At 36.2% G+C, this 24,311-nt stretch overlaps 1 protein-coding gene across 2 annotated transcripts in view; it reads left to right on the top strand.

Moving 5' to 3' along the window:
* Positions 1-24,311, top strand: part of ITGB1 (integrin subunit beta 1) — a 44,283-nt gene that overhangs the window by 15,981 nt on the left and 3,991 nt on the right. Inside the window, exons 2-16 of one of the 2 annotated variants that reach the window (XM_032837904.1) lie at positions 1,630-1,696; positions 4,152-4,237; positions 6,749-6,971; positions 8,481-8,651; positions 9,173-9,411; positions 12,050-12,205; positions 12,956-13,051; positions 13,354-13,443; positions 15,131-15,271; positions 15,440-15,639; positions 17,397-17,635; positions 17,859-18,081; positions 18,706-18,938; positions 20,650-20,816; positions 21,756-21,836. In XM_032837904.1, the coding sequence (XP_032693795.1) occupies positions 1,630-1,696; positions 4,152-4,237; positions 6,749-6,971; positions 8,481-8,651; positions 9,173-9,411; positions 12,050-12,205; positions 12,956-13,051; positions 13,354-13,443; positions 15,131-15,271; positions 15,440-15,639; positions 17,397-17,635; positions 17,859-18,081; positions 18,706-18,938; positions 20,650-20,816; positions 21,756-21,830 (2,406 nt within the window). In that variant the 3' untranslated portion in view covers positions 21,831-21,836. The remainder of the gene's footprint in view (positions 1-1,629; positions 1,697-4,151; positions 4,238-6,748; positions 6,972-8,480; positions 8,652-9,172; positions 9,412-12,049; positions 12,206-12,955; positions 13,052-13,353; positions 13,444-15,130; positions 15,272-15,439; positions 15,640-17,396; positions 17,636-17,858; positions 18,082-18,705; positions 18,939-20,649; positions 20,817-21,755; positions 21,837-24,311) is intronic. The other variant, XM_032837905.1, reaches the window with a different exon arrangement.

Raw genomic sequence — 24,311 nt, 5'->3', positions numbered from 1 at the left:
CCCAGGACCCTGAGATCAGGACCTGAGCTGAAATTGTTAGATTCTTCAGTGACTGAGCTACCCGGGCACCCCCACCATTGTCTTTATATTATGCATATAAGTCTCTGTCATCTCTAGGACTCCTTGGTTACTTTATATGTTCATGTACTGTTATTTTCACATACTTGTCATCTAAATATGTACTTTGCATTCAAAATTATTCTAAAAACCTTTTGTTGTTACTACGTTTTATTTTTATGACTCTACTAGTCCCATCTGGTTGACGCAGTTAGCTGTTTCCTTGTTACTGGGTAGAAGACATTTGTGTTTATACCTATTGTAAATAAATGAGTTGTGTGTGTGTATCACCTTTTACATTTTTAACTATTTCCTTAGGATGAATAATAGCTAGATTGCGAGGTCAGAAGGTAGAAACATTTTTTTATGGCTTTTGATACAGGTTAAATTATTTCCCCCAAAATTATACCAGTTTATAGAGCCATCTCTGGTTTCTGTCAGCTATCTGCAGTAGTTTCCTTGGGTTAAAACTCCCTCTCCCCCCTTTTTGTCTTGCTGGTTTACCTCGTATTGCTTTAATTTATATGTCTTTGATAACTAGTAAGCTAACTTTTTGGGATTTTACCGTATTTCTCTTTGTTTTTATGTATGCTTGTGGGAGAGGCAGATGCTTATACGTGATTGGCTGCTAGTCCAAGAACCATGAACAGTGAAAGGATAAGGGTTAGTGAGCTGTGGCTGGGGCCGTAGCTGAAGTAAGTATAGATCAATATTGTGAAAAACTGATTCACAGGAAATTGTCCTATACCTAATGGCTGCAGGTTGGGGTGATTCTCGATAATATACAGATTACTTAATTTTTCTTTAGAGATTCTAGAAGACAACTCAAACCCCTGTCAGTCTTTTTAGGCGTGTCGGTCTTTTTAGGCTCCCTTCCTGTACTTTTTCTTTTTCCTTCTTTCTTTTTTTTCTTTTTAGTCTAATTTGTAGATCTAGAGATGACAGGGAATTGAACTAAATGTTTTACTAATCCCATGCATAGACATTATTTTATTAAAAAAAGATAACTAATTACAGGAGCTCAACCTCAAAAATTAAGTCAGGCCTTGGGCAGGATGTTGGCCTTAGCCCGAGGAGAAATAGACATTATTGAAAAGTTATTAGCAGGGGGGTGAGCCATCTCAATCTTGACAAGTTCACTCAAACTGACCTGCAGTATTGAGGTAACTGCAGCATCTGGATATGGCTGTGTGACTCCTGGGAGCCACAGGAGGTAATAGACATAGCGATTCCATGGAACAAAGACTGTTTATGGCTCTTATAGTGTTTGGGAATACTTGACACGTTTTGAGCATTGTTAATTAGACATTAAAACCTATTTGATATGGAGAAAGGTGAGAATGGATTCTAGGGATCTGGTGTGGACATTAATGTAATTGACAGGTGAGGTAACTGAGGAGGGGAGAGGGAGGATAAAAGAGTTATAGAGAGGGATTGGAGAAGAAATGGTTTGAGAGGGATTATATTTATAAAATCAACAGAAAATAAGGTGAGTGGGAATGTTTTGTGTTTAATGTATTATTGTTTTTTGTTATTTTCTTAATATTTAGCAATGTACATTTTGTATTTCAGATGAATTTACAACTGATTTTCTGGATTGGGCTGATTGGTTCAGTTTGCTGTGTGTTTGGCCAAGCAGGTAAAAAAAAAAAAAAAAGTTTTCAGTTGTCTTTTCATTTTAGTGTTTTGTATTACTTTTTGACCAATTAGATTCTTGAGCAAGTGTAAACCGCAAAATACTGCTCCTTCTGAAAGCTGTGCAAGGGCCGCATTTCACTTGGGGTAAAGGTTCTTAGAGTGGCCTGCGAGACCCTTCAACATCCAGCCCATTGCTGCCACCCAGAACAGTGACAGGGTGGGCCGGCTAAGGAAATGCTGAAGTGGTAGGAATACAAAACACAACAGAAAGGTCTTTTAAGACTGTAATAGAGTGTTGAAGTGAGCATAGAGAAAGCAAAGGTGTGTAACACATTTAGAAGAAAATAAAGTGAGTGTGTAAAATGGTGGATTATAAATAAACCATTACTATCTAAAAAAATGAAACCAGGAACAACTCACTTTCTAGAAGATGTTCTTACTCTTGATCAAAAAGTCTTGCAAAGGGGCGCTTGGGTGACTCAGTCATTAAGTGTCTGCCTTTGGAAAAGGTCAGAATCACAGGGTCCTGGGATCACCGGCATTGGGCTCCCTGCTCCCATTGGGCTCAGCGGGAAGCCTGCTTCTCCTCCCACTCCCCCTGCGTGTGTTCCCTCTCTTGCTATATCTCTCCCTGTCAAATAAGTATAAAATCTTTAAAAAAAAGTCTTGCAAAATGTTGGCATGATCTAGAAGAGGAATGAAACAAAGCCAAAAAATATATTTAATCCTCTTACAAACCATGGTGCATCCACATCTGGAATAATGGATGTGCAGTTCTCTTCTCCAAATTTCAGAAAATACATTGCATAGAACAATTATTTGATCTTAGAATAAGAAGGACTTAACTACATGGAAAAGTGAAGAAAAACCTTAAAGGAAATTATTGATAAAGTTGATGACCTAAAACCAACAACATGAAAACCCAAAGTGTCTGGATGTCAGAACACCATCAATAAGATGAGAAACTAAGCAGAGGTTTAATTTGATTAGCATGTGTTGAGATCCAGTAAAAATAGATAAACATGACAGAAAAAAAAATTGCTAAAGATATAAACAAAATGTATAAAAGATACGGTCAGTAAAATCTGATAAAAGTGAAACTTAAATAACTGACAATAGAATTGATATTTATATGCATTAAATGAGTAAAAGATTTTTTATATTAAAAAAGTACTTTGTGTTTGTCGAAGGTTTGGTGAAAATGGTATTTGTATACTGCTTGTAGGATTATAAATTTGAATATTTCTTCTGGATAGAAATTAGTGTATACTGAGAATATTAAAAACATGAATACTCTCCAACTCAAGTATTCTCCTTTTTAGTTTGTGCTAAGGAAAGGATCGGAGTTTTCCACTGTGAGAATGGTCCTCAGAAGGGTGCATGTATATGCACATATGTGTATACATGTATTTGGAAGGTTCATGTGTGCATTGTGAGCAAATGTGTGGAAACTACGCATGCATGCAATGGAAACAATCTAAATTTGTCCAACATCAAATAGGACACATTAAGATAATGAAATATATAATCATCAAGAGCCATTTTTTAAAGAATTGGTAATGAAACACTTAGGATAAAGTATAAAAATAGTATGCAAAATGTATATTCTCAGTTTATTTAAATAATGTCTATATGTGTACTTCCTTGCTTTTTTTTTTTTATCTACATAGAAAAAGGACTGGAAAGAAATATACAAAATTGTTAGCAGTAGTTATCCCTTAGGGAGTAGATTATGGGTGATTTTGAATTTGTTCTTTATGCTTTTATGTATTTTGCAAATTTTCTTATTTTGAATCTATGTTAGATTTATAATCAGAGCAGACACATTGGAGACAGTCCATGTTAGTGCTTTTACCACATGAAAGGCATGCCAATCCTTAGGTGGATTCAAAGAAATGTGAGACATTCTTACCACATAGAGCCTGAAAAATCATGGGATTGTGGACTGGATGAATATGGGCTTTTTAAGTATTTAACTTCTTAAAAATGAAGGGAAATCTTTTGCAGATGCTTTTGTGGGTATGGGTGTGGTAGTATGACTTAAAGGAAATAATATTTTACGCAGTTGTAAGAAACTCCAGATAGTTATGACCATCCAACATAATAGATCCTAAAATTATGCCTTTGAAGAAAGGAAGAATGTATAGATTATTGGTACCGATACCTAGTCTTTGCTATAGAAGACAAGAAAGTTAGCTATCTTTTCATGGCTCTCTATGCCAAGGTAATGTAACATCACCTCTTTGGGGTAGTTCTGATCAGTGTATTAACAATTTTTATATGTTATTAATATAATGTAATACATATTTATAATATATAATGTGTAACAATACATGACATATGTTGTGTTATTCATACGTAAGGTTTATATGTGTTGTATTTTGTCATTTTAGTCATTTTTCATTATTTTCTTTCTTGAAACTTCAAGTAAAGTTGTTTATTCTTCGTCCTGACAGATGAAAATAGATGTTTAAAAGCAAATGCCAAATCATGTGGAGAATGTATACAAGCAGGGCCAAATTGCGGATGGTGTACGAATTCAGTAAGTAAAATTGTTCAAGGCCTTTCTGTTTACTCTCTAGTCATTTACTATGGTCCAATATTGTATCCTTGGGAAATGTTAGATAAGAATTTTTACTGAATGTTTATTGAGTAGGTATCAACTATGTGATGGTGTAGAGGTGAGCTGTTTAATTCAATAGCCGCTAGGCCCATGTCGCTGTCGGGCACTTGAAACGTGTTCCACGTTGGTCCAAATTGAGAATTGCTCTAAGCCTCAGATGTATCCTGGAGTTTGAAGACTTAATGATGAAAAAAAATCATTAATAATGTTGAAATGGTAACATTTTATATATATTGTTAAAATTAATTTCCTGTTTCTTTTTTCTTTTAATGTGGCTCCTAGATAATTTTAAAATACATATATAGCTCACCTTTGTGGCATGCATTATATTTCTATTATAAATGCATTATATTTCTATTATAATAGCTTCTCTAAATCCCTAGCCATTTAATTTGTTTTAGAGGTATATATTTTTTTTCTTTTTCCGGGAGAGGTGTAAGCTAATCTTACTAATTATATCTGAGTTAGAACTAATATAGGATTGATTTGCATCCCAAATAAAAACCCATTCAGGTTAGGGTTTAAATTTTATTCACTCGTGTCATCTGTGTACATTGCTTAACTTGATTCTTTCACAAAGCCTACTAAATGTTAAATAAATAAATGTGTGAATGAGTGTCAGACCAGGAAGTACTGGGAAGTCATTCGAAGATAAATAATTTATTCTTAGAGTGAATAATATCAGAAGCTCAAAGGTTTATTGTTGATTTTTACTCAGGCAGTTGGACTTCATACTTTTCAGCTGCTTTGTAGGTGTAACTAAACTGGTTAAATATCAGATACTTAGTATGGTTTTACCATACAAAAGACAAAATCAGAGGTTTTTCATTTGTTACTTCAAAATTTTTCCAGTGATACTTTTCTTCTCCTAAAAATGGTATTCTGGAATTCAGTTTGTCTCAGGAAGGGCTTAACTTGCCAAACTGTTCTTTAAGTAATTTAGTCTTTGAAATTTGTGGCATGATTTTGGAATGTGTTTAGTGAAATTTTATTTGAGTTACGGTCTTGAAAATTTCTGCGCTAGGCTCCTGTGCTTTGGTGTTGTATTTTAGGTTTGATGATATGTAAAAGTAGTTCAGCTTTGAACTATCTGACCCTTTGTATTCCCTTTAGTTTTTCTAATTCCATAAATGCTCTCATTAGTGTTGTTTCCCTTCAAAATAACTGATTAAAACCATTGTGTATTCTTGTATTTAAATATCCTCACTTAGGCATGAAAAAATAACATATAAAATTGAACACAAAGTGACCTCAGAGAAAAGGCATTTCCTTATTTTCCCAGTGTCAAGATTTAAAAAAAAAAAAAAAAAATCTTTGGCTTATATAACTACATATAAAATTTGTAGGGATATATGTGAAATACTCACATGTCTGTAATAATAATTGATTACTATAGGTACACATTTAAAAGTGACACATACCCACACACTAATGCCATTGTTTTTCTCCACTCTCACATTTCATGAAAAACTTTTATTCAAAGGTTTTGCATACATCTTAACAACAGTGTTTTTGCTTTCACTAAGATACTTCTTCAGTCATCTGATAAAATTTTTATTTCCATCTAAGTTGGAGCTATAACACATTTTGAAATCATATCACTACTGGAAGTTTTACCCCAAGCCACAAGTAGCGTTTATATAGCACTCAGACCTTTTTTATTTTTATACTTTTAAAATGCACTCTATGGAAATATACTCATGACCGTATCATGTGATCAGATTTTAATGATTACTGTTTTGTATTGTCATGTAATCACCACTGTGATTATTGTTTTTCAAAATGAATTTTAAAAGCCTTATTTAAAGTAATAACCAACACTTGAAATTTTTTCATGTCTCCAGGAATACTTACTACCTCTGTGTTAAATTTCTCAGTCTCCTTTTTAAAAATTGCATCATTCACTGAAACACCTCCAGGCTAATATGTTTTCCCTAAACACCAAGTTGTTCAAAATAATGTGAGGAGAATGCTGCATGATATGAGAGACTTATATAGGACTTTTTTAAGGGAAATTTTGGGAAAAAAATATTTGTCTGGTATTTGGGTATATACATTATTTATTAGTGGCCATTAAGCATGCTGACTGTGTGATTTTCACTGAGGAATTTCTTTGATTTAGATACTTTGAATTTGAAGGTGGGACAGTTAAAATGTACACTTAGGTCAACCCTATAGTACTAAAGTAATTCATTACTAGTAATATAGTAATTATAAAGGAATTACTCTTCTAGAGAATGAGTTCATTTTTTTAAAAGAAGAGCATATGATTGGGGTGAAGGGACCATTTTGTTTAAAAACCAGAAATGAAGTATGTTAGTTGTGTCACTTGATTTTTTTGCATTCTAATTGCACATACGCAATTATGATTATTCAAAATGTTTGACCATTATACTTATTGTTTATACCTATATTTTGTATGTCACTTAGACATTTTTACAAGAAGGAATGCCTACTTCTGCACGGTGTGATGATTTAGAAGCTTTAAAAAAGAAGGGTTGCCATCCAGATGACATAGAAAATCCCAGAGGCTCCAAAGATATAAAGAAAAATAAAAATGTAACCAACCGTAGCAAAGGAACAGCAGAGAAGCTCCAGCCAGAAGATATTACTCAGATCCAACCTCAGCAGTTGGTTTTGCAATTACGATCAGGTACAGAAATCTACTTGTATGACAACTTTTATTTCAGCTGGAGATCTTGACGACTATGTAAGCCTCTTTTGAGTTTTCCTTATAGGGTTCATTTTTGCATATGGACCGGCACTCAAACAGAAATGTGGAATATGTCAAATTTTAGAAGTTTTTTGCAGACATAACAATTTGTTAGACACATATACTTGAAATAATGAAGTTTGCCTAATATCTGAAGGAAATTCTGTGAAAGAGAAAGTATTATATTTAATGGGTTTTAAAAATAAAAGTGTCCATCCTGTGGTACAATTACCTAATATAAACACACTGTTCTAACTCGTGTTTTTCCTTTGTATATGTTTAATGTTATTAACATATTAAACTTTTATAAGAATCTCTGATAGTCTTGCATTGAAAAAAGAAAAGAAAAAAGAAAACAAGCTCTTTTCCTGCTCTTTCCAGTGTCCGTCCCTTTTCTCTGAAAAGAATGGTACAGAGTCATTGTCTCCATGAGTTCCCCTCTTGACCACTGTTCAGCCTGCGTCTCAACCTCTTCTGACAAAGCTCTGCCTTCACCTTGAACCACCAAACCTCATGGATTCTTGTCAGGCCCTTCCCCCCCGCCCTCCCCTTAACCTTCTTGTACCAAGTAACACCTTTGAACTTCTTGAAATGCTCCCTCTTGGCTCTTACATCACTCCTGGTTTGTCTTCTTCTCTCTTAACATTGCTTTCCAGTCTCCTTCTGGTGTCTTTCTACTTCCTTCCTCTTTGCAGTCCAGTTCATTGTTGGTTTTCTCTCATGGCATTAAAACCATCTGTGTACTGTAACATAGCCTTTTCTCTTAAGCCCCAAACCCATTCACCCAGCTGCGTACTAGAAATCTGTATAGAGAATATCTGCAAGTTAACATGCAATGATTTTTTTCACCCAGACATTCTCTTTCTCCTCTGTTTCCTGAGCAAATTCTACCTTAACGCCTCTTGTGTCTCTCTCCGCTTCTTATTCCTTATGGTTTTGGTTCGGATCTTCCTGTCTTCCTCTAGAGTTTTGCAGTAGTTTCTCAACAAGTCTCTTGTCTCTGTAATTCATTTTTAAAACTTTTTTTTTTTTTTGCCATGTTTTTGAAAGTAAAAATCAGATGATCTTGTTCACTTACGTATATAAACAGAGAATAAACTGTTTTTAGAACTTTTGGTCTCTAAAAGGTCAGGTGCACGCTGTAGTGCGCCCTGCCTCACCCACCCCAGTCTGATGCGTGCTCTCCCATCTATTTGTTGTCCTTGGTCATAGTTCTAAGTCAGCTGTCTGTCTGTCTTGCCCATGTGGAGTATTGTCCTTTTCATCTTGCATGCCCAGGGTTGGCATGGTAAGTGTTTGTTGAGTACACACCCGTTTAGTTAGCCAGTGGACTTCCCAGGATCTTGTAAAAGTTATGGCAATAATACAGTTTGTAAATCCAGTTTGCTTTTCCTCATTTGTTTCTGATTGCTGGCAACTAACTTCATTTTCTAATCTCTGCTTAATTAGGGGAGCCACAGATATTTACGTTAAAATTTAAGAGAGCTGAAGACTATCCTATTGATCTCTACTACCTTATGGACCTCTCCTACTCTATGAAAGATGATTTGGAGAATGTTAAAAGTCTCGGAACGGATCTCATGAATGAAATGAGAAGGATTACTTCAGACTTCCGAATTGGTAGGATTATTGGGAACATTCATAATTTTCATTTGTATAAGTCCTGGCAGTTTTGTTCTTCACTGTATACTTGTGAAATAAATAGGCCAGTTTTTAGCCTTTTCTTTCTGAGGGGAAACTGATATTCCTGTCACATATCTGCAGTTTTTGTGCCTCCTTGTTCCTCTTTTACTTTATGCTGTCATATTGCTTAACACAGATTATATCACGTAGATAATGAAATGCATGCTTGTTTTCATAGGAGCATACTCATTCATTTGTTGAATTACTTTTTAAGCATGCTGAGTATTCCAGTTCTGTTTCATTACTAATTAATATGACCACACCTGTCTGTACAGCCTAATCTCTCTTTAGCCCTGGATTTCTCATATTATAATGATCTCCTTTTCAAACTTTGTTATTAAAATCTTATTTCTTATGGAAGATTGATGTACATGTGGTAACATAACTTTATTCCTTTTAATGCAAGTTTGCCTGCCCATCCATCTATCCATCTCTCTATATGCATTTTTCCTTCACAGGATTTGGCTCATTTGTGGAGAAAACTGTGATGCCTTATATTAGTACAACACCAGCCAAGCTGAGGAACCCTTGCACAAGTGAACAGAACTGCACCAGCCCATTTAGCTACAAAAATGTGCTTAGTCTTACTGATAAAGGGGAAGTATTTAATGAACTTGTTGGTAAACAGCACATATCTGGAAATTTGGATTCTCCCGAAGGTGGCTTTGATGCCATCATGCAAGTTGCGGTTTGTGGAGTAAGTGCATTCATTTCCTACAAAGGGACATTACTTGTGTGAATTATAAGTGTGATTTTACGATCGGTGAGGATGGAAAAACTTACCTGCTTACCAAATCATACTTCATGATCTCAGAGGAGTACAGAATTTGATCCCTTAAATTCCTTCCAGCTACACAGGTGCTTTGTAAAAGCTTATTTAATCATTATGTCCCCTCTTGCAGCTGGGCAGCTCCTTCATTTCTACAGGCTCTTAAAAGCCAGCACGCTCACCATTTGAAACAGTGCGGCTGTGTAGTTGTACTTTGGCTGGTCTTCTAGGTTTTTAGAAGAGGTGCAGGTGTCCTGACTCCGGCTTGTGCCAGAGGTGCAGCTGTGCTTGGCCAAGCTGTGACCCGGAGCACCGAGAGAGCCCAGCTAGAACAGTGTCTCAGGTGCCATTTCCTTTCGGTGGGCTCTGCTCTGCCTGTCACCTCTGAAGGATGTCTTCCCTGTGTCTTAGTGACTCAAAAAGCAGGAACTTTTTGCATCCTACTTTGTAAGCTGTATGAGAGCTAGATGTTGAGAAGTCGTAGCTTAGTAATCATTTTAATTGGAAGATTTTTAGTAGCGGCATGTTTGTCTCTATTAGACTAGTGGTAGTATTTTATGACCTATTTAGCAGCTGAAGATTTTGAGGTCACGTTTTCATGACACGGCTGCAGCTCAAACTAGAGAGCGCTGTGAGGTAGATAAGGTTTGTCTTAAGTACCTACTTCTGTCTCATTCCCCCCCTTTTTTTCCTTGTGGTATCCCTGTTCCCTAGAAGACCTTCCCTGATTCCAGGTGCTTTTTAATGATTATTCCTCAACCAGTTTTTGCTAAGGTGCAGCTACATCCAAGATAATGATGTGGTTTAACAATACGGTTGTAGTGGTTGAGAGAACCGTTTTTAGACTGTTAGGACACTGTTTCACATTGTCCCATTGCTGCCGAGTCTGGACAATGTACTTAGTCCCACTGGAGGTTTCCTTCTCCATGACAAGGGATAGTTAAAGATAGACTAGGACTGTTAGGAAGCTTAAATACGGTAATGCATATAGAGTTCCAGGAAGCTCTCTGCAAATATTAAGTACTGTATTAATTTTTTTTAAAAGATTTTATTTGACAGACAGATCACAAATAGGCAGAGAGGCAGGCAGAGAGAGAGGAGGAAGCAGGCTCCCTGCTGAGCAGAGAGCCCAATGCGGGGCTCGATCCCAGGACCCTGGGATCATGACCCGAACTGAAGGCAGAGGCTTTTTTTTTTTTTTTTTTAAGATTTTATTTATTTATTTGACAGAGATCACAAGTAGGCAGAGAGGCAGGCAGAGAGAGAGAGGGGGAAGCAGGCTCCCCGCTGAGCAGAGAGCCCAACGGGGGGCTCTATCCCAGGACCCCGAGATCATGACCTGAGCCAAAGGCAGAGGCCTGAGCCACCCAGGCACCCCTGTATTAGTTTATTTTGATTTCTCCCTGGGACAGTTGTCCAAGGGTAGCCTCTGCTTTTAATGGGGAAGAAAGACTAATATTCCAGGTAGTGCCTAGCCTGCCACCCTTCTCTTGGAGCTATTGATTCATGATCCTGTTAGCAGCTCAGTGTGGGGAGAACATTCTCTGGGCTGCCTCCATCTGTGCCTCAGTCTGTGGGATTAAAACAAGCCATAGCACCCACGGCCGCTGCCATCCTTCTGTGTTTACCATGCTGACTGAGAGCAACCGTTCTGCCTGCTTCTCTAGACGCGGTATCCTAATGCTTGGATCACCAGCATCAGCACCCTCCATTCTTGCCTTCAAGGAATTTACAGTATTATGGGGCTATACACAGATGGATTGAGTACATTTAGACAAATATAAATTGACCATAGAGAGAAAAGGATTTTTTTGCTACTTTATTGGGTTTTTTTAAGATTTTATTTTTTAAGTAATCTCAACACCCAAAGTGGGGCTTACAACCCCTACATCAGGAGTCACGTGTTCTACCAGCTGAGCCAGCCAGGTGCCCCTTTATTGCTACTTTAAATCCTTTGTTGAATGAGGAGGAGAAAAAAGTACGAGAACAAATAAATAGTACCGATGAGGCATGGTGGGTGGCATTAAGCAGGGCAGGTCTTGGGAGAAGATCATTTCTTCTGTAGTTAAAAAAAAAAAAAGAAGGCCTAATGTGGAGGCTTGATAAAGGAGGTATATACTTTTGAAGCTAAAAGCAGGGTGAAGGATGGATGGGAACATGGAGTAGCAGTAGGGTGAAGTACGGAATGGGCTGAGACATTTTATGCACCCGTTACACACCTGCTGTGTGTCGAGCCCTGTGCTGGCTCCTGGAGGTACGATGCCACACATGCAGTGAGCTTACCCTCTGCTCGGGGAGGGAGACATTGATTTTAAAAGATACAGTTTTTTAAAAAGAGCTGAGAGAAATGGGCAACCAAGCAAGACACAGTTTTCCTGGGGGATGGAGGAGCCCTCTGTCATGGTCTCTGTGCAGGTGTCAGTACAGATGTCAGCACCGCAAAAAGACAAGCTACGGGGAAGGTCTAGGATGAGGTTAAAAGTGCAGTGGGAGCCTATGTGAGGATGACAGCTTCATGCACAGTGATTGTGGATAGGATTTATAAACCGAAATCTTTCTTTTCAAGTCCTTGATCGGCTGGAGGAATGTTACACGACTGCTGGTGTTTTCCACGGATGCTGGGTTTCACTTTGCCGGAGATGGCAAACTTGGTGGCATTGTTTTACCAAATGATGGACAGTGTCACCTGGAAAATGATATGTACACAATGAGCCATTATTATGTGAGTGCTGAATTCCTTACATATTAAATGGATTTGTGTGGGATTTTGGTGTTTAATACTAAATATAGTGTGGGCGATTGGCTTGTGGGTTTGTTATTTAGGTAAGTACAGGCCCTAACTTAATGTGCAAGGAAGCTAGTGTCTGTGTCTGAAGATGTGGTTTTGTGCTCGTTTCCTGCTACATAGACAAGGGCCTCAATAGGTGAAAGCAGCTGCTTGGACACTCTCACTCCGTGCCTCCGCCCATCGCTGTGTCTTCTCCCTTGCACACATCATTTCGTAGCAAATTTGGTATTATTTCCATACAGATGATTTGTATAGTCCAATACTCCTCATCTTATTTATATAAGATTTTTGGAAGTAGGCACTCTGGTTTTACGGAAAACAAAGACTGGCAAATTATTCAAATTCTAGAAGTCTAAACCTGGTGAATTTTGGTGATTCATGATATAACCTATAGTTATTGGCAGTTCTTTAATTTCATTGTTCTAACATTTAATAAGCATAGATCTTGCTTTTTAATACCTTTTTATTGTGGAAGTTGATTTGTGTGTGTGTGTGTATATATATGAAGATAGAAGATTAGAAACCCACATGTACACACCTCCCACCTCAGCAGTTATTTGTGTTATTTCAAGCAGGCTTGTGTAAGCAATGCAATTAAATATGCAAATCATCATTTTGAAAAAGTATTGAAAAACTGGAATACATTGGATGTAATTACATACTAAATTTTATTTAATTTTGTAGGATTATCCTTCTATTGCTCACCTTGTCCAGAAACTAAGTGAAAATAACATTCAGACAATTTTTGCAGTTACAGAAGAATTTCAGCCTGTTTACAAGGTAAGTATATGTGTGTGGATAAAAAGAGGAACCAATTTCTAGAGCCCTCGTGTCTAGTCATTAGAAACAAAATATATGTCTGATTGAAATATAGGAAAGTGTTACTAGCCAGACAGACTGGATTTTACAGTAGTGCTTTCTATTTTTAATTACATCTAAGACTAGTTTTTTTCAGGTTTGACTCCTTAAGTTATTTAGAGACTGTCTAGGGTGCTTGTACTTCAGTATTTTACATATTCAGTCAGTGCTCATCGGTTGAATGAATAGTGTTTTTATTCACAGGTATTATCTTTTAATTTCAGGAACTGAAAAATTTGATCCCTAAGTCAGCAGTAGGAACATTATCTGCAAATTCCAGCAACGTAATTCAGTTGATTATTGATGCCTACAATGTAAGTACATTCTGCATAAGATCTCTTTTAAACAATACCCTGTTGAGTGTACTTTGCCCAGAGAAAGTAAATGTCCCTTCATACACGATTTAGCAAGCCCCGAGGACAACGTAAAACTAACATGTTGTGTATCTGGAGCAAAAACCACTTATATTCTCTTACAGAAGCAGAATTATGTACGTAACCTAAACAAAGCAAAAATACGTTAAAGGCATGTGGGGAAGGTTTCTAAATGTCTGTTTGTTGTTATTAAGTAGGTTTCCTTGTTGGAAAACAAGTGAAACATAACTTACATTTAGACTTAAAAGATTACCTCCGTCTCCTCCCCCCTCCCCCAGTCTAGATTCATCTCTTTTGATGAATTGTTCTGGAAAAGCTTTTTTGCCAGTTCTTCTTTTGCCATGGATTCAGAGATACAGTTTTCTATTCTTAAGAGATACAGAGGCACTCATATATACATTTGCCATAAAATATGTACATAGCTAAATATATATATATATGTGACTTGGCAATTTTAGAAAGATTGATAAAATTTTTTTCTTCCCTCACACACGGAAGGAAGTTGAATTGTCTAGAGCTCTAATCCAGAGTACGTTTAGTGATTCTCGTTAAGCATTGGTGAATAATCATTTTAAGTAGTCAGAAGACATTTGTAATATTGTACACATTATGTGTCTACCCCTCAACCTTTTGACAGGTTGAATTTTAGATACTTTTTACCTTATGCTGAGGACGGTTTCCCAAAATGTTTTGGAAAGACCCTACTCAAAGAGATCCTACTCAGAGAGGGTTTTTTATTACAAAGATTTTCAAGACTCTCAATTGTTCCATGTCTTCCCTATAGTTGTTCTCCATCTCAACAGAATATTGCAGTATTTTCCTAACTCACATGCATGTAGGTATGTGAACAAGAGACAGCTTGCCGCTAACCCTGTTCCATTTGTCTTGAGCTTTCTGATATTCTAAAAAAAAATGCACTGGCTTGAATCCTTTGTACTTGGGGTTTTGGGTTTGTGTGAATTTTGTTGTTGTTGTTGTTATTTTATGTGTGTAGTTTCTTGGCTGGGGGGTTGGGGAGCCTGGTCTGTAATGGCTCCTAAACAGATTTGTTCCTAGACTATATAGTCTGTTGTTTACCTGTGTCCTTAGTTGGCTGGAAGTGGTAGGGCCAGAGGAGAGCCATATTGCCAATGGAGCAATATGTTCTGAATTCTTAGGACTCCTCGTATTTAATATCAAGACTTTTCTTACTGTATGATCAGCAATAATTAAGCACAAATATTCCTTTTTTTTAAGGTTTTATTTAAGAGCAAGAGAGCACAAGCAAGGGTGAGGGGCTGAAGGAGAGGGAGAAGCAGACTCCTTGCTGAGCAGGGAGCGCGATGCAGGGCTTGATCTCAGGACTCTGAGATGACCTGAGCGGAAGGCAGACACTTACAGTTAAGGGTCTGAGCCTTCGAGTTAAGATTGAGGCACCCAAGCCCTCCATCTTACTTTCTAATCATGTACAGTATTTTGAAGAATTTTGACTTGAGCCCGTTTCTCTGTGGTCGTGTGTTTTCTGGTCATTCAGGATTTGGCTCCAAATCTTTTATTTAAATAATAACATTTCTTAGTAGTTTATTTTGCCCATTGGTTTTATGCATTCAGGATACTTTATAGTAGCATTTTGTTGTCTTTCTTTCAGTCCCTATCCTCAGAAGTCATTTTGGAAAATAGCAAGTTGCCAGAAGGAGTAACAATAAATTACAAATCTTACTGTAAGAATGGGGTGAACGGAACTGGGGAGAATGGAAGAAAATGTTCCAATATTTCCATTGGAGATGAGGTAAGTTATATAAGCATTTTTCTGAAGAAAAGAAAAAAAATTGCTTGTTTATAAGCAAATCTAGTTTATAATTTGAGAAACAGTAAAAGAATTGAGCTTTTTGAAATATTTTTTAGCAGATTTAAATTGCCTAGTTAGTGGTTAATTTAATTGTTTTTTTCCTTCAAGGTTCAATTTGAAATTAGCATAACTTCAAATAAATGTCCAAATAAGAATTCTGAAACCATTAAAATTAAGCCTCTAGGCTTTACTGAAGAAGTAGAAGTTATTCTTGAGTTCATCTGTGAATGTGAATGCCAAAGTGAAGGCATCCCTAGCAGTCCAAAGTGTCATGAAGGAAATGGGACGTTCGAGTGTGGAGCTTGCAGGTGAGCTGAGGTTGTTGGAGGATGACAGAGAGAGAGAGGTATATTAGGTTTAGAAAGTTGTGGGCAGGCTCTTTTGAGAAATCCAGAAAAAAATCTATTTAGAGCAAGTAAATTCTTTGTTTCAACCAGTGCTGCTCACCATGAGATTAGTTTGAGAATCTTGTGTGGTATTTATAGAAAGTTTTTCCCTCCCTTCTTTTTTGTCAAGATGTTCTTTCAAATAAAAGATTTTATAGCCATCTAAGACATACATTTAACATATTGTTAAGGTAGCTTTGGGGTTTTTCCCCTCATATAATAGCAACCTGAATTTTCTAGAGCTAAATAAGCTTATATAAAATACATTTACAGAAAGGGTTTTAGGAAGATATATCAAACTTCCAGTGGTTTTATCTGGGAAGTGGAACCAGGAAGCAGTGAAGGGTGTTTACCTTGTGCATGTACTTCTGCATTGTTGGAATAATTTTTTAAAAACAAATATGTTTTGTGAAAGTAAAAAGAAAAACAATTTTCTGAACATGAAATCTACTAACAAAACTGTAATTGAATCATTTAAAAAATTTTTACACTGTGGTTTGTGGTTACCTTTTAATTAAAAATTAAAATTGAATAGATTCTGAATATAGCTTTCTCCTTGAAAGATCCGAGGAAGGGGAGAGTATTTTGATCTAAATGTCAGCCCCAAATGACTAGGCGTTGAAGGGTTTTTAACCATGAGAAAAATAAATGGCTGGATTTCACCATCAGTTACTAGTTGTCTATTCTAAATAACAATTTAAATATTACATTTTACTTTTTTATGTTATATGTATCCTGATTGAGTCATGTAGATCCATTTTTAGTAAAATTCATTAACTAAAAAATCTTAAAAATGTCTTGTCTTCCTGGGATGCCCGATGGCTCAGCCGGTTAAGCGGCTAGCTCTTGATTTCAGCTCCAGTCATGGTCTCAGGTTTTGGGGTTGAGGCCTAGGGGCGTTGGATCCAACCTCAGTGGGGAGTCTGCTTAAGGTTCCCCTCTTTCTCCCACTCCCCCCTCCCCCAGCCTGCGGGCCTGCGTCCATGCTCGCTCTCTCTAAAATAAATAAATCTTTAAAAAAACAATATTTTGCCTTCCTCCCCTTTACATATTCTCCAGATACAGAATTACTATATTTCCAGTGTCTATAACCCTTGGGTGTTCAAAAAATACAGTGTGTCTGAAAAGTCTGGACCCATAGGATGTACCTGTTTTTAAATAGTATATTTTTAAATGCTATGGTCAGTATGTTTTTCTTTAACTTTTATGCACTTTTTGGGGTGTGTTTATTGTACTTTTTTAGATTAATGGTTGGACCATTGCTTTAAATTTAGAGATGCTTCATCTATAATACCAAATGTGATAGCGTATCATTTGATTCTAACATATTCTTTTAAAGTAAGTTGCTCCTATATTTCCAAATGTTTTGTTTACCTGTTCAGTGCTAGATGATATTTTCATCTTGATCAAAATGGTTATTTTCCTGAAGACATTTTTTTCCCCTAGTCTCTTGCATATATTCCATGTGAACTTAGCTGGTGCATGCACACACACACGTGTGCACATATGAACACTTTCATACATGTCTGTGACATGTGGTGTGAACACTCCCATGTAATATAATTGTATTTTGAAGATACTGTTCACAGTCTTGCTTCCTCTCCCCATCTTTCTCGCAGTATGACTTCTTATTTTAAATTTTTACTTTATGTGATTGAGATTTTGAGTTCTTTCTTTAGGTGCAACGAGGGCCGAGTTGGTAGACATTGCGAATGTAGCACGGATGAAGTGAACAGTGAAGATATGGATGCTTACTGCAGGAAAGAAAACAGTTCGGAAATCTGTAGCAACAATGGAGAGTGTGTCTGTGGACAGTGTGTTTGTAGGAAGAGAGATAATACAAATGAAATTTATTCTGGAAAATTCTGCGAGTGTGATAATTTCAACTGCGATAGATCCAATGGCTTAATTTGTGGAGGTGAGAAAAGGGTCTGAAAATGATTCTAAAGTGTGATCCCATCTAATACAATAAAAAAGCATCAGGAGTTTGCTTGGTGAATAAGTAGGAAAAGGGCAGCACTGTAGGGTCCATGTATCCTTAGCTACGTGTTCTTCTACATTACTGCTTCTTTTGACTTTGAAGTCGGTGCCAGGGTTGATATCTTTACCACTGTTGTGAGAAATGATATTCTTAATCCCAGGAAATGGTGTTTGCAAGTGTCGCGTGTGCGAGTGCAACCCCAACTACACTGGCAGTGCCTGTGACTGTTCTCTGGACACGACTTCGTGCCTGGCCACGAACGGACAGATCTGCAATGGCCGGGGCGTCTGCGAGTGTGGCGCCTGTAAGTGCACCGACCCCAAGTTCCAAGGGCCGACCTGTGAGATGTGTCAGACCTGCCTCGGTGTCTGTGCGGAACATAAGTAAGTCTTTCCCGGGTGCCGGAAACAGTATTTGCTGTCTGTTGACCTAACTGTGTAGTATTAGACTAGAACCAGAATAGTACTGATATTCGGTCATACTGGAAATAAAATCTCTGACACATGGTGGCCCGCTCTGAGTCTTAAAAATCCTTTCTCAGTCGCTGGCATTTGTTGTATGATACTTAAGTGTGTCATAGGAGAGTAGTTGGTGCCATCGTTTTGGTCCGAATTGGCTGTGTCGTTGACTCCACAGGGTAACCTTTGTGAATTAGTCTTACCACTTGTCTAATTACTATCTCTTGACTAAACTAAGCAAAATTGAAGGTTTTGCCTTTTGAAGAACGGTTGTACCAACAACGCGTTGTTTAAGTCATTTTGGTTTGTGCTGTGCATTTATAATGTCTGATAAGGCTATTTTTATTTTACTACTTTTTAACTCCTCTTTTTGGATTTTAGTTTGAACTGTACTATGTAATTTCACGGGGGAAATGAGCATTTTTATATTTAATTTTTCCATCTAGCAGTGTCCTGTGCCTCTCCCATTTATTCACACGAAATAGTCTTTCAGCAAATACTCATTTTAAATTTTAAATACCTTTTTTAATATAATTTGTATTTTCACAGAGAATGTGTTCAGTGCAGAGCCTTCAATAAAGGAGAAAAGAAAGACACATGTGCACAGGAATGTTCACATTTCAACATCACCAAGGTTGAAAATCGGGACAAATTACCGCAGCCAGGCCAGGTTGATCCCCTGTCCCACTGTAAGGAGAAGGATGTTGACGACTGCTGGTTCTATTTCACATACTCAGTAAATGGGAACAATGAGGCCATCGTTCATGTTGTAGAGACTCCGGGTAAAAATCTGATCATTTTACATTCTTTTCTTTTCCTTTTTTCTTCTTTTGCTACAACTTACGCCTCTTGGCATTTTCCCTAACACCCAGTGATGGCCTCCAGCTGGATTATTTTAGGTTCAAGTAAAGGCAGTTTAAATCTCAAAGCTTAAAATAGTATTATTAACTATATAAGAAATAAGAAAAAGAGAAAGCAGGTCGTAAGTGTTATCAGTGGAGAGTTTGAAGACTAAATGCGTGAATCCACATAGAGCACTCAGCATACACTCAGCATACTGCCTGACTCTTCTTAGGAACCAGGAACTTACTAGGACTTAGATCATTATTGATGATGCTTAAGTTTGAGGTTGATTTAGGTTTAGGTACTACTGGGAAAGATAATTTGTTAAAGGATATTGTAAAGCATGAATTTTTTCAGCTTCTCAGAAGATGAAATATTTTTTATTTTGATTTTTATAGGCACTTTTTTGTATATTCTTTCTACATTTGTATACAGGTTTTTGTGAAATGTAAATTTTCATTTCTTTTGGAAGTGTAGTAGGAATGGATTTCGGTGTATATGGTGAGCATATGTTTAACTTTGTAAGAAATAGGCGAACTGTGTTTTTGAAGTTTCTGTATTGTTTTGCATTTCCAGGTATGTGTTTGACAAATATTGTTTACCAGTTAATGCTTCCTTCTCTTTTCACCCTTTAAGTGTTTTTTAAAAGAAGCTTTAATTTTGATGAACTACAGTTTGCCGAGTTTTTCTTTATGGATCTTGCTTTTACTATTACATTAGCACTCTTTGCCTAACTCAGGATCAAAAGGACTTCTCTCCTGTGTTTTCTTCTAGAAGGTTTATAATTTCTGGTTTTCCATTTAGGTCTATAACTCATTTTGAGTTAATCTTAGTGTATGGAGTGAGATTCGGTTTTTTGCATGTGGATGTCTAGTATTTCTAGCACTGTGTGTTGGAAAGATTGACCCTTCTCTACCTTTGTTGAAAAATCAGATGATCTTATGTATGATGGCCTATTTCTAATTATTTATTCTGTTCCATTAATCTGTGCATCTGACCTTTCGCCAATATACCACACTATCTCAATTACTGTTACTTCATAGTTAGTCTTGTAATCTGGTGACAATGAGATGTCCAACTTTGTTCTTTTCCAGAGTGTTTTTGAAACACTTTTGTAGTTCTCTGCCTTCCTTGTGCATTGTAGAATTAACTTGCTGATAATCTATAAAACTCCCGCCAGGATTTTGATTGGGATTGCACTGAGTTTATGTAGATCAAATTGGGGGGAGAATTGACATCTTAGCATTTATTCAGGTCTTTGATTTCTTTCATCAGTGCTTAGTAATTTTTGCATGCAAATCTTGCCCATATTTTGTTGGATGTGTACATAAGTACTTCATGATTTTCAATGCTACTGTAGAACGTATTATTTTCTAAATTTCAATTTCCAGTATGTAGAAATCAACTTCTGTATAATATATAGAAATACATATAATTTTTATTTATTGATCATGTATCCTATGGCTTTATAAAGTCACTTATTAGTTCTAGAATCTTTTTTATAGATTCTTCAGAATTCTTTTCATTTACTTATTTTGGGTTTTTATTCCTATATGTTTTGGATACAAGACTAATGAGGTCTTTGTAGTTTGGGCCGTATTTTGCATGTATCATCCCTTGTGGGCTCACTCTTTCCTTTTTATTTTACAGAGTGTCCCACTGGTCCAGACATCATTCCAATTGTAGCTGGCGTGGTTGCTGGCATTGTTCTTATTGGCCTTGCATTGCTGCTGATTTGGAAGCTTTTAATGATAATTCATGACAGAAGGGAATTTGCGAAATTTGAAAAGGAGAAAATGAATGCCAAATGGGACACGGTAAGTTGCAGAACATCTAAAATGTAAGGAGGTTTACAAAGTAAATGTAACACTTTTAAGGCTTGTCTGTTAACTCTGAAACTGATTATTAAAGTTTTCTTTAAGTATTTTATTTCTCCGGAAGTTCGTCACTCAGAGAACTTGTATTTAGTGAAAAGCAGATAACATCTTAAATATATCCCCTTAAAACAAAACATTTTAAGAAAGGATCTTCTGAATACTGTGGTCATTGTTTTTATTTCCTAATTTTGATCTTAAATCTGCTCTTCTGCCTTTTCTCATCTCATGTAAAATAGAATTCTAAATAATGTTACCTGTGTAGCAAGATAATCAGTGGAAAACTTCTCTCTCTCTCTCTCTCTCCTTTCTAATGAAGAACCTTAATGGAAAGCAGCCAGACTCAAAAGGCTACACATTTCATGATTCTACTTATATGACATTGTGGAAAAGGCAGAACTATAGGGGCAGAACTAAATCAGTGGTTTCCAGAGGCTGGAGTTGGGGGGGAGAGGGCATGAAGGATCTTCTTGGGATGATCCTGGTTGTGGGTATGTATGTACAACTCTATACTTAAAAGGGGTATATTTAACATTCTGCAAATTATAACTTAATAAACTTTGTAAAAATTTTTAAAAGCTGTGAGTGGAATGTTATGCTAGCATATAATGTATTTTGAAATATGAAGTCCAAGGGTGAGGTGGCCAAATGTTGGCCTTCATGTATTTATCTTTTGACACAAGAAGGCAGTCTTTGGTAATTTTAAATTATAAATGAATTTTAGTCATTTGCATTTTACTGCATTTTTTTTTAAATAATGATATTTGGAAGAATAAGAGTAAAATTTATAACATAGTGAAAATTCTCTTGTAGTGGTTAAACACTATACATGTCAATTTTTTTTTCTGATGAAATCATTAGAAACTATTTCTTTTACTTTAGCAAGAAAATCCGATTTACAAGAGTCCTATTAATAATTTCAAGAATCCAAACTATGGACGTAAAGCTGGTCTCTAAGTTGCCGTTCGTATTTTCTTTCATTTTCTGTCTTTGCATGTGAACTCATTATTTTTTACTGCACTGTGTGTGCTTTATCACTGGTGCTGTTTTTTTTAAAGTCTGGCTTTATTTATACGGCTATATTGTGGCTTTTTTTGGTGTGTGTGTTAATTTAGAGTTAGTGTTTCAAAGGGCTTTAAAACCAGCTCTCTGGTGCAGGAGCAGCAGCTGGGTTGTAGTAAAAAGAGGACACGCTTTGTGGTCAGACCGACCTGGGGTCAGAGCCCAGCCCTTCGACAGCATTGAGCCGCGTGGCTGTTCAGAGCTTAGCTGTCACATCTTTAACGGGAGCTGTTAATAACCTCTGTTGTGTGGGTGTGGGTGTCTGGCTAATGAACTGCGTTATGTGATAGCAGCCCGTCACTTACAATCTTCACGATGCTTCTGCGCTTCAGGTGGCATTATCCTTACATATGAGTCACTATATGGAGATTTCAGGGTGAAATAGTGAAAAGTAAAAGTGGAATCTAAATTGCAAGATAGAAAAATAAACGTAACCTGGTGAAACATTGGTATAATATGCAACTACAGTATCATTGGTTCTAGAACTATTTGGAGAGTCTTCAGTTCTTGATTTAAGTTGAAATTCCATTAAAAACCAGAAGACCTTTTATTTATGTATTTTTTTTTCTCGTTATTGAATGGTTCTAATATTCAAATCTAACATTGAACTTCTTAAAAAAAAACAAGACTTTAAAGAGAAAGTCCCATTTACAGTTTTAAATAAAAATTTAGTTGAAAATTCAAAGTTGTAATAAGGCTTGCTTTTCCTATTCACTGAGCTAGGGTAATCTATTTGGGTGAATGTACATTTTACATGAATGACAAATTTATTATTTTTTCTTTTATTATTTTATTTTATTAAAGTATTATTAAATATTATTAAAATATTTTATTTTATTTATTATTTTTTCTTTTATTTTCTTTTAGTGGTCAGGATTTCCTTATATCTGAATTTTCATGAAATGCTTCTAGCATATTTTGATACAATTATGTAAGTCTCTAAAACTGATTTAAAAGGTTATAATAAGAACAGATTCTCCTGGCTGGTGATCCAGAATTCCTCTTTGCTTTCCCAAGGACTTTTTTTTTTAATTTCACATACTAGAAAATGGAGACACAAAAGGGTTAGGTAACTTGACCAGGCTCACGCATGACTGGTTAGTGGAAGAGCTCAGAATCGGACCCAGGCAGTTTGGACTCCAGGGTCTGTGTTCTTACCCACTACAATGTACTAGCAGCAGTCACTCACCTTCAGGAGACTCTGTTACCTGGTTAAGAAGAGGTAGACCATTCTTTATAGAGAATTTCAGCTTTTTAACATTTGTAGTAACTTAGAGTAACATTGTCACATTAACGCATTGGACAAACATTGTAACAGACATACCACATAATGACACTTTTTTTGCTTATTTACTGAGAGTATACTTTAAATACAGGATTACTCAGTGTTTTTAAGACTATTGGAAACCATTACTTGTCAGATTTTTCTTTTATTTCTAAGCAGATTTTAAGACTTATTCAATGGCAAAATTAAATTTGATGGCAGAAGATTACTGTCACATTCATATATGGGCAGGCTGGTACATTTTTGTATTAGTCTAGACTTGGTGTGTTCTGTTTCCTTAATCCTTTCCACGGAGTATTTTTAGAAGGAAACAGATTTGCTCAATTTTCTTTTTTCCTTTCTTCCTTCCTTCCTTTCTTCCATCCATCCTTCCTCCTTTCCTTCCTTCCTTTCTTTCCTCCTTCCCTCCTTCCTTCCCTTTTTTTTTTTTTTTTTTGGTAGGTCAAATATAGTCAAATATTGACAATTCTATATGACTACTTCTCAAATGAGTTAAATTTCTGTGTATCCTATTAAAAGGTGAAATTTCTACCTTTATTACACATGAAATTGTACATTGAAGGAAATTAATAATAGTGAAACTTAATGTTTATATCATTAATTTTGGCTAAAATGTTACTTCTTCAGCCAAAATAAGCCTTTTGGATAATTCAAGAAGTAACAGTTTCGTTAAAATTTTATTATTCATTAGTGAAATCCAGTAAATTAATGGCTACAGGTTATTCTGAGATGTTTTCTCACAAAAAAATAAAGTAGAAATAAACAGTAGAAATTAATGAGCATTAAGAAATGAAAATAAATTATGAATCTGAAACACTTTTCTGATATGGGACCAGCGTTTACCAATCAATGAATTATGTCATTAACATATTTCAGGTAATCAACAGACATTGTAATTACTTTACGTCGTAAGACTATTATGTAGGTAAAGTAAAATTATTAACTTTATAATTTTAAAGTGGATTAAAAAATTGTCTATCCTCCTTGCTGTTATGCAAATTTAAATGCAGCTTCCTAATCTCTCACAGTTCTGTGTTGTCTATCTAGTATGTTATGTTATAATCCGCGATGATTCTGTAGCCACTGCTCTC

Source organism: Lontra canadensis, unplaced genomic scaffold (assembly GCF_010015895.1).
Source record: "Lontra canadensis isolate GAN:19392208 unplaced genomic scaffold, GSC_riverotter_1.0 scaffold100, whole genome shotgun sequence".
NCBI lineage: Eukaryota > Metazoa > Chordata > Mammalia > Carnivora > Mustelidae > Lontra > Lontra canadensis.
This window is presented reverse-complemented; position numbering and strand designations above follow the sequence as displayed.